General features: G+C 43.3%; 5 protein-coding genes across 6 annotated transcripts; 2 read left to right on the top strand and 3 right to left on the bottom strand.

Annotated features, from left to right (window-relative positions):
* The first annotated feature begins 21 nt into the window (after positions 1–21).
* LOC135331141 (uncharacterized) lies at positions 22–2,383 on the top strand. The gene is made up of 5 exons (XM_064526202.1): positions 22–643; positions 759–986; positions 1,460–1,582; positions 1,756–2,007; positions 2,122–2,383. The coding sequence occupies exons 1-5, from the start codon at positions 151–153 to the stop codon at positions 2,262–2,264; spliced, it is 1,239 nt and encodes a 412-aa protein (XP_064382272.1). The 5' UTR covers positions 22–150; the 3' UTR covers positions 2,265–2,383.
* On the bottom strand, positions 2,257–9,851 carry LOC135331135 (HBS1-like protein). The gene is made up of 19 exons (XM_064526194.1): positions 9,701–9,851; positions 9,510–9,578; positions 9,288–9,440; positions 9,124–9,186; positions 7,686–7,803; positions 7,246–7,366; positions 6,752–6,824; positions 6,384–6,465; positions 6,093–6,294; positions 5,804–5,950; positions 5,037–5,111; positions 4,621–4,738; positions 4,487–4,555; positions 4,330–4,434; positions 4,181–4,271; positions 3,860–3,968; positions 3,560–3,660; positions 2,813–2,957; positions 2,257–2,480 (listed from the first exon to the last, which is right to left on the bottom strand). The coding sequence occupies exons 1-19, from the start codon at positions 9,741–9,743 to the stop codon at positions 2,469–2,471; spliced, it is 1,896 nt and encodes a 631-aa protein (XP_064382264.1). The 5' UTR covers positions 9,744–9,851; the 3' UTR covers positions 2,257–2,468.
* Positions 7,873–9,117, bottom strand: LOC135331142 (uncharacterized). 2 transcript variants are annotated; one of them, XM_064526203.1, is made up of 2 exons: positions 8,969–9,103; positions 7,873–8,841 (listed from the first exon to the last, which is right to left on the bottom strand). In XM_064526203.1, the coding sequence occupies exons 1-2, from the start codon at positions 9,066–9,068 to the stop codon at positions 7,958–7,960; spliced, it is 984 nt and encodes a 327-aa protein (XP_064382273.1). In that variant the 5' UTR covers positions 9,069–9,103; the 3' UTR covers positions 7,873–7,957. The 2 variants fall into 2 exon arrangements, 1 of the variants encoding a protein (XP_064382273.1); XR_010392938.1 differs by having other exon boundaries at positions 8,718–8,841; positions 8,964–9,117.
* Positions 9,852–9,948: 97 nt separating the features above from the next.
* LOC135331133 (protein argonaute-2-like) lies at positions 9,949–13,398 on the top strand. Its single transcript, XM_064526191.1, has 2 exons — positions 9,949–10,148; positions 10,212–13,398. Exons 1-2 carry the CDS (start codon positions 10,047–10,049, stop codon positions 13,194–13,196), a joined length of 3,087 nt encoding a protein of 1,028 aa, XP_064382261.1. The 5' UTR covers positions 9,949–10,046; the 3' UTR covers positions 13,197–13,398.
* On the bottom strand, positions 13,312–16,120 carry LOC135331139 (uncharacterized). The gene is made up of 8 exons (XM_064526200.1): positions 15,924–16,120; positions 15,571–15,822; positions 14,747–14,997; positions 14,563–14,677; positions 13,901–14,503; positions 13,803–13,841; positions 13,656–13,751; positions 13,312–13,519 (listed from the first exon to the last, which is right to left on the bottom strand). The coding sequence occupies exons 1-8, from the start codon at positions 16,018–16,020 to the stop codon at positions 13,461–13,463; spliced, it is 1,512 nt and encodes a 503-aa protein (XP_064382270.1). The 5' UTR covers positions 16,021–16,120; the 3' UTR covers positions 13,312–13,460.
* Positions 16,121–16,128: the final 8 nt, after the last annotated feature.

Below are 16,128 nucleotides of genomic sequence, written 5' to 3' on the forward strand. Positions count from 1 at the left end.
ACCAATCTACCACAATTGGATTAGTATTACATGCATCCAATAGATGCAAAGTCTTTAAAAGCATGCAGGAAACACTTTGCATGCAAACAAGTCACAAGCTAAAAGCTATATAGACTTATAAGTGAAACACAACGTCTGCCTCCTTAAAATATGAGAGCTAGTCGTGTGACTATGATACTTCTGGCGGTGGTGGCGGTGGGCTCGAGTCTGAGCCGCTCAAGAGTCATTGAAGACAGTAACAGTAAGGCTGAGTGCAAGAGTATCGAGGAGATTCCAATGTGTGCAGGACTTGGCTATGAAGCATTTGCGCTACCAAACATCCTCAAACAAGACAGCATAAGCCAGATCAATACCGAGCTAAGCGCTCTGATTGGTGCGACTCAATGTTCCAACGCTTTGGTCTACTTCTTATGTTCTCTGTACGCTCCTTTTTGCTTTAACATGCACTTTAACGGTGAAAATGTTGCACAAACCTTATCCCCCTGCCGAAACCTGTGCTTGTATGTCAGAGAGGGGTGCATCGATGATATACAGAGGCTGGAGCTCAGCCACTTGAACTGTGCCGAATATCCAGATGGTGGCCTGTGCTTTGGTCCTTCAAATTTTTCAATTTTTGACCCAATTGAAGTTCACACCAAAGAAGGTATCTTAATTTTAGAGGCGCACGAATGTATGTCACTAGGTCGTGTGTGCATGGGTGTATAGTGGTATGCAACAAAGTAAGGTGTGTATCCAAATTGTATTCTTTTTAACTATAGAGACAATCTGTGACTACGAAGTAACCGAGATACAGACCACCAGTGCAGCAATAATTTCCAGCAACACTACACCCCAGGATGCCATAACTTGCATCCCTGCAGTGCTCCACATAACTGTCGGGGAAACCATTCAACTGACAGGCCTAAAACCCGAGACTAGGTACATCTGCACTATTCAGCAGGGAGAGCACACGTGCACAGTGGAGTTGACCACTCTACCACTACTAAGTAAGCTACACTAATTGATGTGTTACTATTGAGAAAGTACTAGCCACAGGAAATGTACTTAATGGATGACAAGCTCACTAGCTCCACATGTGTATACTTAATTATGCAACACCAAAAGTACTAGCCACAGGAAATGTACTTAATGGATGACACGCTCACTAGCTCCACATGTGTATACTTAATTATGCAACACCAAAAGTACTAGCCACAGGAAATGTACTTAATGGATGACACGCTCACTAGCTCCACATGTGTATACTTAATTATGTAACACCAAAAGTACTAGCCACAGGAAATATACTTAATGGATGACACGTTCACTAGCTCCACATGTGTATACTTAATTATGCAACACATGAAGATTCTTTGGGCTTCTTATATACAGGCCAATGTACACGTGTATGTATACAGGCCATTGCATACGTGTGTTTATATAATTTCGGTTATATAATTTATTGTTTGCAAACTAATAGGTATACAGCTGATCAACAGTACTCCGGATGTGTACAACAATTCTATTCACTTGGAGTTTGAGACCAACCGAGCCGTGGCCACACTACAATGCCAGCTGCTCCCCATAGACAATAAAATAAATTGTAAGCATATGTTTGTTTGCATTGCCACACCACTTGAAAGTGCATGAAACTTATCACTGGAAGTCATGGATACCATTATGTCCCTAGGCAAACTATAGGATAGGAGTTGGGCATGCAAGAATGCAATGCAACCACAGTAGATATCTTATCGAACCTAATTCAATTTGTCACAGGCAGTGGCGGGACAGTGGACTTTGAAGGGGTGGACCCTGGTCATCACACGATACGGATACTTGCTGAGAACAGTGCAGATGACAGAGCCACCATTAGAGTGCGTGCGAGGGTGTTAAAACCTGGCCATTGCACTGTGACTCTCATTAACCAACAGTGGGCGTTGGAGGAGGGTGTGCTGACCGTATGGTTCAAGGGACACCCAAAACAGGATAGCTTCGATTGTAAAGTGGCAGACGAGTTTGAGTGCCATGGTAAGAGTATAATCATGCATTTTAGGCAAGGCTCTTAACATTAAAAACACTTGACATGCACGCATACAGTTATTAATTGCAGTACGTAGCGTAGATTCACTGTATTTGCTTCAGTCCACACAGATACAGCTGACCCTCCATCTTTGACTGCAACAATAGCATTAACCGAAGGGACCCACACAATACAAATTTCTCCTAAGAAGTCGGGAAACGAATGTACTAGAAGATACCCACGAAAAATAACTGTGACTGTGTAGCTCCATAATTAAGTGTATATACGACACAAAACCAAATTTCTGAAAATATTGTTTGAATTGTGATTATAATAATTATTATGTCCATTATAAAACTGTGCTATAACAAGTTTTGTGCTCAGTGTTCATATAAATTTAGTTGAGTGAGAAGATTGGTCTAGACAGCAAGCTCTGACACATCACCATGGCAACACACGTACCACACGCTCACTGAATGATCTGGAGTGGCAAATAGATGGATGGCTAAACACACTAGCGACTATAGGCACCACTTGCTTGCATGCTATACACCGGTTGCTACCACTGTCGCTAGGCTATCAGTAAGAATGCATGATGTATACAGTCCCTAGGGAAGCTAAAGAAACAACTTGATCTCTAAATTCCTAGAGCCTAGCATACGTACCTGCAAAAAATACAGAATGCTCTAGATACATGTATTATTGTAACTATAGGATCAAATGGCATTCCAAGGACACAGACCATAGCCAGTAGACTCACTTAGCCCCATCACACACAATCTTTTGTTTGTGACAGGGGACACCGGGACCCACCTTAGTGACGACGCCAGCTGCTATGGTGTTGCCCCCGGCACGGATCATGAATCGACCCAACTCCTTGCAATCCTGATAGAGCTCCAAACATATCGGTCGGGAGACGTCCAATCGGATTATGGCAGAGCTGTTTTTAGTCAGGCACCTGTACGAGAGTCAAGTAACATAATTACATGTAATATGACAGTGTCATGTTTAATCACGTCTGAAAGTGGATAATTTAATAAATGGGAGCACGATCCTAATTATTATTGTAGTATGCTAATGGCGCACAGGGCAGTAGGAATGTATAGTATCTAGTCTATAAGTAGTTATGTCTAGTCTAGCTTCATAGCGTAATTATGTATAATTATGGCTTCAATGTGTTAGCAGATTGTCAATGTGGTACAATCACAAGGGACTATCCTGTGAGGTACTAGACAAGAGGCTGCGATACAAGACTTGAGATAAGTTTACTGACAGTTTACATAATTATGGGTTGGTAAGTAAACATGGCAACATTCTATCAAAGGTCTTGTGTAAACTGTTTATGCACTTCATTCTTTCAAGGTGGGCTGCAAAGTACACATCCTGTCTGATAATGATACATCAGCATCAGAAGCCTAGAAATCACATTTGGAACGCACAGAGTAAGTCGAACATGTACAGTGCTCCCAGCAATAGATTGTCAAATTCAAGTGAAAGGGGCACCCCAGTCAAGATTACCGGCTATACGATCTGATCTGCTGTGAGACTGACTCCTCTTACCGAGGTTTCTTTCGAAGCAGTTCCCCTGTGTTCTTGTTGAGTAGACTCAGCAGCTTGGTCACCACAGCTGGCTCATTCAGCGACTGGTAGTGCAGCACCACCTACAAACAGGAGGAGTATACCAGCATTTTACTGAGAGAGTATCCTACATATTATTGATACATGTGTAGGGGCGTGCACTGAGACAACACAGTACTGTGGATTCACAGTTTATTTTTATTTTCCAGTTAGACTACATTCACTAGCTATGAATCGTAATGCTACATGTATAATTATGACTGATTACTATAAGCAACTCACAGGGAAGCCAATAGTGATGGGGATGTCAATGTTGAACACAATGACTCTGGCCTCTAGTCTGGTGACCGCTCTTATTGGTTGATCCTGACTGCACAAAACACTGCCAATACTGGGTGAGGAGATATAATACACAAATGAGTGGGTGGGTGGGTGGGTACAGTGTAAACAGAGCCACAGTGTTTGTCACAGTAAGTACTTGGCTAATAATACTCAAGAGAGCCTAGACAACAGCTACATATACGTAATTATATAGTTCTGCATGACTTCATCAGAAATATCTTAGCAATGAACACAGTTTGCACGAGCGCCCCCCCCCCTCACCTGACTTTGGCACTGTCTAATCCGATGAGAGTGAGGATGACCTGGTCACCAGCCGCTGCCCACGAACTCTGACCCTCGCTAACACTCAAAGCTGCAGATATTGCGAACATGGTAACTATTTCTAAGGTTATAGTACAGGGGGAACGCACCTTTGATAGTAGCTACCTCATTAGCAGGCTGAATGAGAACCGATTGTCCAACTTGCACATGTCCCGATTCCAGACGACCAGACACATTAAATCCTGACCCCTGACCTATGCACATGAGCCACTATGGAAATTTGGATCGGATCAATTATCCCGTTACCTTTAAATATGTCAGCAATACAGCACCGGAAGGGCTTGTCCACTGGACGTGGGGGAGAACGGAACTGGTCTGTACGACGTGTGTGTGGGGTGGGGTGATTACACATCTCATATTATAGTGAGCAGCTGTCTCACCAATTCTCTGCAGTAGGGTGGGGCCAGAGTACCAGGACGTCAGTTCTGGTAGAGAGGGTGTGGTCATAAGATTATCCCCTGTCAGTCCGGAGCATGGCACATAGTTCACATCACTCTCCTATGGGTGGGGGGGGGTGTGGAGTTGTTAGAGGTGTGCCGCGGGGGGAGGGGATTATGAGTGGGAGCAGTGACTCTGATTACTAGGAACTGTGTACATGTATATTCATCGTTGGTTGCTCAAGAGTTAAGAATGTGAACCAAATAAATGAAATCATTATACTATTGCAACATTTACAGGAAATCAGAATCATTCGTGGAAAGGTGACAAACATGTACGCACAAACAACACGGACACTTAATTCATTGACATGCATGTGCATGTACATGTACTGGGACAGTGTAGGCATGTGTGTTACCTTGAATCCAGCCTGCTTGAGAAACAGCTTCAGTTTCTGCTCAACATCATTGAACCTTGTCTGAGACCAGTCAACCTACAGACATGTACATAGCCAGCACCAAGACTGTCACTCTGTATTGCACAGTACATACAATCATGTACATAGCCAGCACCAAGAGTGTCACTCTGTATTGCACAGTACATACAATCATGTACATAGCCAGCACCAAGAGTGTCACTCTGTATTGCACAGTACATACAATCATGTGCATAGCCAGCACCAAGAGTGTCACTCTGTATTGCACAGTACATACAATCATGTACATAGCCAGCATCAAGAGTGTCACTCTGTATTGCACAGTATATACAATCATGTACATAGCCAGCACCAAGAGTGTCACTCTGTATTGCACAGTACATACAATCATGTACATAGCCAGCACCAAGAGTGTCACTCTGTATTGCACAGTATATACAATCATGTACATAGCCAGCACCAAGACTGTCACTCTGTATTGCACAGTATATACAATCATGTACATAGCCAGCACCAAGAGTGTCACTCTGTATTGCACAGTATATACAATAGGGCTATAGAATCATGAAGAATGTTGTAACTAAAATGGCACGCACATCTTATAAAGTCAGTCCATAAGCTATAATTATTATACTCTTGCAAAAATGATACCATTATTAAATTGATGTCACTATGACACCATATAACTGTCTCCTTATAAGCATTCACCTCTAAAGCTGTCATTGCGTATTGCTACCAACAGAACTCACAGTGTCCATTTTATTGACAGCAACAGTCAGCTGTCTCACTCCCAGTGACCTCACTAAGAGGGCGTGTTCCCTCGTCTGACCCCCTGCTTCAAACCCCGCCTCAAACTCCCCTACAGTTGCGTTCACTACCAGCACAGCCACGTCCGCCTGTAGAGTGGGTCACCTGATACTCATAACATAGGCACCAAAAACAAACAGTCTTCTATGGATTTGATCTGCTACAGATTGGATAACACACACGTACACACAAACAGAGCCCCCTAAAAGCTACAGAATATATAGACCTCACCTGCGCTGCTCCAGTGATCATGTTGGGTATGAAGTCTTTGTGCCCGGGGGCATCCAATAGATTAACGAGCCTGGAGGGGGTTTCGAACATGTACTGTCCCACGTCCATGGTGATTCCTCTATGCCTCTCCTCACCCGTCTCGTCCAGGACCCAGGCATAAGCAAACGAGCCCTTGCCCACTTTTTGAGACTCCTGCTCATATCTGAGAGGTGGTACATAATAATCATGTGTACAAGCAACATACTGTGACAGTGAATAGTCTAGTCAAGGAGTATCCACCGTGTTGCTTACTTGTGCATTGCTTTCTTGGAGACATTTCCCAGTAGATAAAGCATGTGTCCCATAAGAGTGCTCTTACCAGCATCCACATGGCCTGCATGCAATGAGACAGATTAGGTGTATATTTCGAGGGTATAAATGTTTGCGGTTTTCGCTGATTAAGTATGTATTGTGAAAATTTATACCCACGAATTTAATATCGCATAATCGCATACATGCATGCATGCATGCTGCAGAAAGGCTGCTATTCCGCGAAAACCTTTCTAACAGTCATTCCGCAAAAGTTTATACCCTCAAAATATACATGTACCCGCTATACGGTATATAGGGCTTTAACTTCATTACAATAAGTATGGACCAGTGGGCTGTGTGTGTGTTACCTATGACGACGAGGTTGATTTGTCCTTTGCTGGTCTTCTCCCTCTCCTTGTATTCAGTCAGTACATCAACCCTCTGATGAGTATACATGTATGTATGTGTGTATGTACAAGATACAGATTGTGCTGATGACAGCACACATGTACCCAGAAATAGAGGTAGTACAGACACACAGACACACACGGATAAGGGGACTAGTTGCTCAATTAAGGGGAAAAATTACAGTATGCAGTATGACAAACTACTACATGTACCAGTATATGCAAACAATTCTAACGAAGCCCTCCACCGCTGGCTACCAGGAAGTATGCTTAGGTAGCGATACTACAATCTGTACCAATTACACATTTCATCCAGTCCACACATTAACAATCATCGTTGTTACTTAACATGCTAAGCATTAGAATTATTCCAAGAGTTAGTTTCAAGTCAACTAGCAACAATTTTACTCGGTAAAGGAGTATATTACGTAAGACTAGAGTATTATGCAGCTTACATTGAACTTTGACTTGCTCCTCTGTGGAGTTAGTGCGGGTCGTTGGGTGGGAGTGGCATGAGTAGGGGATGGGCTTCGAGCTGGACTGGCATAAGGACTTCGGCTTGGACTGGGAGTGCCACTGCAGGGAGGGGTGGTTAGGGTATGGTACAAGGAGGGCCGATTGGGTATGGTACAAGGAGGGGTGGTTAGAATATGGTGCAGGGATGGTTAGGATTTGGGTACTATACACACTATTCACATACGTACAACATGTGACACGGCTATAATTATTTTCTAAAATACAACCACACATAGAGGCACCACTGACAAAGAAGAAGGCACCACTGACAAAGAAGAGCTATTAGAGGAGACTAACTATTATACAGAGTAGCTAGGCCAGAACAGAAACAATTCTTGGCTAACTGATTCTCACCACATGATGTGACACACTCCCTCACCTGTGAATGAGTCCATCGTCCAGCGACCGGCCAGCTGTGACAAACCCTCTCTTAGGTTTGAGGGAGGAGGATGCTACTCTCTTAGTGATCACCTCAATGTCTCCACTCCTTTGAGAGCCTGTAGGGAAGAGACAGATAGGCACAGAAGAGGGACTGGTTTAACAGTGAAAGTTATAATCCCATTGAGTTGATTGAGAAAATTAATTCAATACGTGTATTGCGTGCACATCTGAGACAGTAAAAAGTTGCTATATAAAAATGTTAGTCAAAAGTCATTTCTTTCTGGTAAACGCTGCTTTTTGTTTCTCTTTGACTAAGTCATCGGGTGAGGGGGTGGAGAAATCGAACTGAGTCCGTTTTCGATATTTCTTTGCTAATTTTGATACTACTCGACTATGGATGACTTCTTTGAGTTTTTCCACCTCTTCATTCAACGTTGGCTGACACATCAAAAGAAATAGTGAAGATCGAGGTCGACCATTGCATTGGAACGTGACAACGCAAGCCGAGGGACCACTCAGTGTCTTCTTGTCGTCTTCAGGAGAGCTTTGACCCACCGACTGTTTGTAAAGACTGGAGAGGGTCATCTTACTAGGGGGGCGAGATTTTGCTACGTCAGCATGCCCTCGTGCTAGATCAGAGAGTGATAGTTGGGCTGCTCCTCCAGATGTTGGTTTGAGAGCTCTAAACACGAAGTCAGTGTGTGGTGATGGTTTCACTTTAGTTTGAGCTTGTTTGGGACGAGTGGATTCAGTGTGTGCAGCAATGAGTTCAGAGAGGCTTGAAGTCACCGCCATATTTCCACTGTCGGATGAGGTAGCTGTTTTTTTGCTATTGATGAGATCAAATAAGCTTGGTTTTTTCACTTGCCCACTGCTTGTGGTAGTACGTTCCTTAGGGGGAGCTGAGAGGCTGCTAACACCAGTAGTAGCACATTTGACGAGATTGGATAAACTGGGTGTAGTTGTGTCCTTCACTAAATCAGACAAACTTAGCTTAGTAGAGTTTTCCTTAACAAGAGTAGACAAACGTGGCTGATTCGATAGAGTGTGTTGGATGGGAACAGATTGAGCAGCTAGCTGGCTGAGCGACGGTGAGTTACTTTGTCGTCCATCTTGAACCAGGTCCCTCAAAGAAGTGGTAGTTAGTGATTTTCCTACAGTATTAACACCTAAAGGACCCCCTACTGTGACCACCCCATGATGCATAGAAGCTAGGGTACTTAAACTAGGTCCACTCTTAATAGTACTCTCTGCACAAGGGACAACACAATCTTACCTTACCAGGAGAACGCATTGGATGAAGGGTGCCGGTGAAGAAAACAGTGTATGTGGGATAGAAGGGAGAACACAGGTGGAAGGTGGAGGATAAGGGTGAAGTCATGTGGAGAGAAAGATGAATAACTATCTGTTTAGCATTGTACTGCAAGACTACCTACCTTCAGCGGTGATCCTAATTGGGACTTGCCCCCTGGCCATGGGTGGGAATCCAGGCGGTGGGCCTGCAGAAAAAAGAAAAACACATACATCAGCAATCGTGGTGGTGAAATCGTGGTGGTGATAAATCTCCACAAAACATGTGCAAAAAAGCAAGTTGCCGTACCAACAACATCCAGCCTGGGTGTAGCAGTACTGCTGGTGGTGGCCAGGGGGCTACTCAGTGTAGTAGTGGGTGGGGCCTCAGGGTCTGCCCTCCTGTCCAAGAATGTCTTTAAGGAGGGAATTTCCCTCGAGTTCCTCTGGTAGATAAACTCGGCTGAAGGAGACAATCACAATAGTATTAACCTCCGTAGCCTACACAATAACCTTTAAACATATAACTAACCTGCAGTACTTGGTGAGACTGCTACCTCTTCTTCTAGTGACTTCCCATACACATCATCATAGCCGTACTCTGTATTAAAGGGAATTTATCTTCTTATCTTAGAACCACACATAATAATTATAGTCAGGAATGCATTCTAATGAATAGGTGAACCTCCTCTGATTCTCGGAAGCTGTCTCATGAACAGTTACCTTCACTGTAGTCCAGATTTCGAAAGTTCCTGTGTCTTGCCATGTTGCCATGTGTTTGGTGTGAGCACGTACCTCTGGGTGAGCATCAGGGCCAAGGGAAAAGGTCGTCGGAAGAAGCTGCTAGTGAAAAAGGGGAAAGGTCGTCTATAAGGAAACGATTTTTCGATTATAAGGGAATTTCCAGATTTAGGGCCTTATTAGCAAATTATGACATCATCGACCACAGTCTCGATTGGGCTACAAGGGGATTTTCCCAAGTAGATCTAGAAGCCTTTACAGATCAACATCAAAGCAAAACCATAGATACTATAAATTATCTATGTCAAAACATTCTGTTTGGTAGAAAATGAGTTCTAAAGCTGGAGTACCGCCGAAGGGGAGAGGAAGAGGCCGTGGGAGAGGTCGTGGGAGAGGCCAAGGACAGCACAGTATCAGACCTGGAACAGAGGTAATGTAGATAGCTAGTGTAGTAATTACTGTTTACTAAATCATGTCTATGTTTTTCTTGCAGTCTTCTTCTACCAAGTCGCAATCACCCTCTCAGAGACCAGGATCACATCAACAACAGCCGTCACTGTCTAACACTGCTCCTGTACAGAGACAAACACCTACTACAGTCCCCCCCAGCCAACTAGGACCCCCTGTGACCATACCTCCTAAGCAGCAACCCGTACCCCCCACCACTGTTCCCCCACAGAACCAAAAAACACAGGCAAAGTCCACCCTACCTCGTACTGGTCCACAGCAAGAACGGCCATCTCTTGCTACTCCACAAACACCACCAAACTTAGTATCCACGTCAACTCACCCGGAAGCTACCTCTATGCTTAAATGCACAGCCGCTCCCACTAAGACCACTCAAAGAAGTCCTCAGACTGGTGCAAGCTCCTCATTTCCCGCTGCCTCAACAGGATTACCGCCATCGCAAGGACCAAACAACCATGGCAAGAAACAACCACCGGATCGACCCGAGTTTGGAAAGAAGGGAAGACAAATTATGGTCAGAGCAAATTTTTTTCCTGTTCAACTCCCTCGTCATCTCACGATTCATCAGTACGATGTGTCCATTGCTCCACCATCAAAGTACCCTAAATGGATGTGCAGAAAGATTTTCGAGTCTATGAAAGCACAGTATTCAGAGTCCGTATTTCAAGGCCAGAAATGTGCATTTGATGGAAACAAGAACATCTATTGCCACAAGATTCTAACATCAGTTGGCGACAAGAAATTACAATTACAAGTTGAATTATATATCGAGGGAGATTCTAACCCGAGAACATTCAGCGTCACTTTGCAGAAGGTCAACAGTATGCACATCGATACGGGACGAATTGAGAGTATTTTGAGAGACGCTACTGAGCAAATGCCACTCATTCAAGCCCTTGATATCATCATGAGGCATCTACCGTCATTGAAAATGGAGCCAATTGGTCGCTCGTTTTTCTCCCAACCAGCCCACCCCTACAATCTCGGTCAAGGTGTGGAAGTATGGCCAGGCTACTATCAGAGCCTGAGGCCAACTATGGGATGGAAGTTCAAGCTCAACCTTGACACATCCTCTACGGCTTTCTACACTGAGCAATCTGTTGTCGACTTCATGTGCACACTGCTAAGAGTAGGGAGAGATGCCACACGAGACCTGACTGAAGAGGACAAGCAGAAGTTTACGATAAGAGAGCTGACAGACAGTGACCGCAAACGATTAGACAGAGATATCAAGGGGCTAAAAATCGAAGTCACTCATTTGCCATACCCTCGCAAGTACAAGGTACTGAGTGTGACTCGCAGCTCGGCAGAGAATCAAACCTTTCCTCTGGACAATGGAACGACGAGCACTGTAGCCAAATATTTCCGAGAACATAAGAGCATAATTCTCAAGTATCCACACTTACCTTGTCTTCATGTTGGTCAGAAGAGTAGAAACGTCTACATTCCTCTTGAACTTTGTAAACTTGTCGGAGGTCAACGTTGTACGAGGAAGATGAACGAAATACAGACAGCCAATATGATTAAAGCAGTCACCAAACCAGCTGATGTCCGAGAACGAGAAATCAATGAGAAATTTCGAGACTCTGGTATCGCTAAAGACCCAATACTCAAAGATTTTGGAATCACAGTTAGCGATCGTATGGTGACAATACCAGCCCGAGTGCTTGATTCACCCTCTCTCAAGTACAACGGTAAACAGACGGTCAAGCCACCCGGTGACAAAGGAGCTTGGGAAATGAGAGGTGAAAAATTCTATCAAGGTGCCACTGTGAATGGATACGCTGTTTTGGTCTTGTCCAAATTCGTCAAGGATTTTGAAGTCGACAAGTTCACTAGTATGCTCGAAAAAGCAGGCAGAGAGAGAGGAATGACTTTCAATGGAAGAAAAATAGTAAAATTCCACAATCCATTTGGACGAGGGGCTGCTTCTATCGAAACCATTTTTACTGAACTTAAAACTCAAGTCAACCTCATCGTTGCTATCATTGACAAGGGAGGCACTTTGTACAGCGAGGTGAAACTTATTGGTGATACTACAGAGGCTGGAGTTGCTACTCAGTGTGTGCTGTCAAACACAGTGCAAAGAAAATGTAACCCAGCCACCTTAGGAAACATCTGCCTCAAAATCAACCCAAAACTTGGAGGAGTCAACAACATCATTGATCCTTTCTCAAGGCCACCCATTTTTCGAACTGATCGTGTGATTGTGTTTGGAGCAGATGTCACTCATCCCAAAGCCGGAGATACCACCACCCCATCTATTGCTGCTGTGGTAGCAAGTATGGACCTCACTGCTAGCAAATTCAAGGGAAAACACCATGTTCAAAAACATAGACAGGAAATTATTGCTGAGCTGAAAAAAATGACAAAAGAACTTTTGATTGATTTTTATCGAGCAAATGGAAAAATCAAACCTTCTTGTATCATCTTCTATCGTGATGGAGTCAGTGAAGGCCAGTTCGATCAAGTCCGTATCAATGAGATTGCAGCCATACAGCAAGCATGCACAGAACTGGGAAGTGGCTACGAGCCTAAAATCACCTTCATTGTGTGTCAGAAACGGCATCACACTCGACTCTTCCCAGTAGACCGCAAAGATGCTGGGAAAGGCAATAACGTCCCTCCTGGTACGATTGTCGAGAAAGAAATCACCCACTCCAACGAGTTCGATTTCTACCTCTGTTCCCATGCCGCCATCCAAGGCACCAGCCGTCCATGCCATTATCACGTACTGTGGGACGATAACAACTTTACTTCTGACGATCTTCAGATCCTCTCCTACCAACTATGCCACACTTTCTGGCGCTGCAACAGGAGTGTTTCCTATCCAGCCCCGGCTTATTACGCCCATCGTGCAGCTGCTCATGCTCGAGTGTTGTATCAAGCCAACGAGGACAGGTGGTCGAGTGACGGAGGCAGTATGGCCAGTGGGAGCGTTGATATGGATACCATGGATAAAGATATTACTATCCACATCGACAGAAGTGGGGACATGTACTTTATGTAAGGACACTGTGTAACTGTAGGTATGTTAGTGTAATTGTGCTCATCACTATTGTTTCATTTATCTTTCATTCAACGTGTGTGATGCTCATTGAAACTGAAGGCAAATTGTAGTGTAATTGTTTCATCAGGTGTCACATTCTTGTTTAAATATGTCATTACTTTTATTTCACAAAAAGTATGCAGCTTTGTTGATAAAAAATGTATTGAGTGAACGTGCATGAAGGAAACGAAGGAAGGGATGGGAATTAACCCTAATAACAGTTTGTCATGCATGACATTCTTCTTGGTTACTTTGTATTGGGAGGTCATATGCATCTGGCAGTTCTGCAGAGTATAAAGGAAGAGAGTTAAATTGTACGTTGAGTGAGCATTGGCTGCATGCACAGCTATTTATAAAACAATAACAAAGCTTCAGAGCAACGTGCACATGCATGTATAAATGTGTACGATTGCAGTATACCTGACTGGACTTCTGTCAGACCTCCTATGTCTGAATCAGGGGGGACATGTACAGTCGGGAAGGTTTTGTAGGTACTTCTCAAAGCAGGCCTACCACCTAAGGGGAGAAAAATGTATTGTATATGCAAGTGGAAGCTTCGATCCTTACTTGATGTGACAGTGATGGGACTGATTGCTTTACCCTCTTCTGCTCGTGCGCATAAATTGGTGATACAAATATTTACAGCCAGAGTAAAATATACTCACCTTTAAATAGTAACTTTTCTCTCTCAGCTTCTCTTCTCTGTCTTTGTAGCCTCTTCCGAGACGGTTCATTCCGCCGTGCTCGATATTTGTAGCCCAGTACAACAATAATTATGACGAGTAGTGCAACAATCAGTAACACCACTCCACCAGATATGTAAATATCCAGACTAAGCAGATTGGGTGGTTGTTGATTCACTACTCTGATGTGAACTGTTGTGTACGGCTCATTGAGATCATTGGGATCAGAGAAACAGAATATTTTACCACTGTCATTAAAGGAAACTGTCGTATTTTCTCGACTCTGAATTGAGAGGTTGACAATACTGGGGCATCTTTCCCATGATGCGCTCACATAGAAGTGGTCATTGTTGGTAAATTGAGCGTAACAGATTTCATTGCACATAGCGCAGTTAGAATAATTCCCAGCAATAACTTCTTTAAAGGTGGTGTTCGGGTTGTTTGTGAAGCACAGATTCTGTTTAGGACGAGTATCATATCCAAATCCAGTTCGACAGGCTCTGGTAAGTCCCTCTGGTACTGTTTCACCAACCGTTATGTTGAAATACACATCATTATTGGTTAGATCTTTTGGAAATTTAGCGCCTGAAATAACAAAACGATAAGTCAGCACTATATAATATTAGTTGCTTGCTTGGACTCACAGTTTTGAGTGAGGTTGGTGAGACTACTGTTGCTTCCAAATGCATTGCTGACCTCAGCTCTGTATGTGCCATCCAATGACTGCTTCGCTCTAGGAAAGAGCGTGATTGTCGATTTCTGTATGAAGAGACAATTAACTCATTATCAAGCGAGATATAATTAGACTCTATTGGATTCATTACTTACGGTTGATGTAGTGTGGATTCCAATACAATGATGATGCATTGTTTCATTATTAGTGCTCGGACAATTCAGAACGGCTTTATTCACAAACCAACGCACAGTTACTGGTCCAACACTTTTGTAAGTCACTGTTAGATTGACTATTTGGTCAACGTACAAAATGGGGGAAGTTTCACATCTGTTTCGCAAACATGGTGGAGAGCAGATGTTAGGAATGTTAGGGTAGTTTAAGATATCCGTTAGTTGTGGGGGAGCTATATAATAGTGAAAGGAAAAAAAAAACATCAATCAGATCATCTAGTTAGCACATAGAATTTTCCCCAATTGATATTGTTTAGGTGAAGTTGTAAATATTATGCTTTTAGAAAGTGAGAACACTGTAAACTGCTCAGAGGGATTTGCCTAACAAACCAAAAGATTACCACCAAAAGATTAACACAAAGATAAAACCAGAACCAGTCATAAATAACTAAATTCATGCTTTTAGAAAGTGAGATCACTGCTAACTGCTCACAAGGGATTTGTCTAACGAACCAAAGATTATCACAAAGATGACGTCACGAATCAGAACCAAAAGTTCTCATTTTAAGGCCTCACTTTATGCCTGCCATGACATCCAAGAAACCTATTAATTATCTCTAATTATATACGGATTCTCTTGAGTACAACCATGGATGCATACACCTGCTGGGCACATAGCAAATGCAAAGCAACTGCATATTATAAATACCAGAAGCAACTAATGGCAAGCAACTCTCTGAAGGGCCACGTCACTACACTAAATTCACATCGAATTTATGCGTTGCCATCACAGAGTAACAGCTGACCTAGAATGGTGACGTTCACTTTCTTAGTAACAGTTTCAGATTCGATGCAGTAATAATATCCACTGTCATCGTTTGAGAGCCGTCCCTGATAACCTTGCACACTGCAATAGCGATTTGCACTACTAGGGCAAATGCTGACATTGTGGTTGCGTAGTGTGTGATTCCATTTCACTACTTGTTTGATCACTCCTGGACAGTACAGTACCAACATGGAGGAGTTGTAGGGCACCTCACAAATCTCATCAGTGATAGCTGGAGAGAAAATAAAGAATTGATGGTCCCACTACCAAAATAGCTAGCTAGCTCTAGATGTAGTATTACTAATAACAGGAGTGCTCATGCTAATAACTTACAGCAGTTGAAAGCAGTACCCAGATCATTGCTGGCTAGTGCTGGTGATACAGCGAGGGCGATGCAGGTAATAATCAGTAGCTGGAGCTTGTTCTCCATATCGCAAATGGACTGATCGGCCAAGGAACAAAAGCAAGAAAGCAGACTGTCTAGTATCTAACTTTTATATCAGCACTATAATGATATTCATAGATTGTAAAAGATAAT

This window comes from Halichondria panicea, chromosome 2 (genome assembly GCF_963675165.1).
Source record: "Halichondria panicea chromosome 2, odHalPani1.1, whole genome shotgun sequence".
NCBI classification, from domain to species: Eukaryota; Metazoa; Porifera; class Demospongiae; order Suberitida; family Halichondriidae; genus Halichondria; species Halichondria panicea.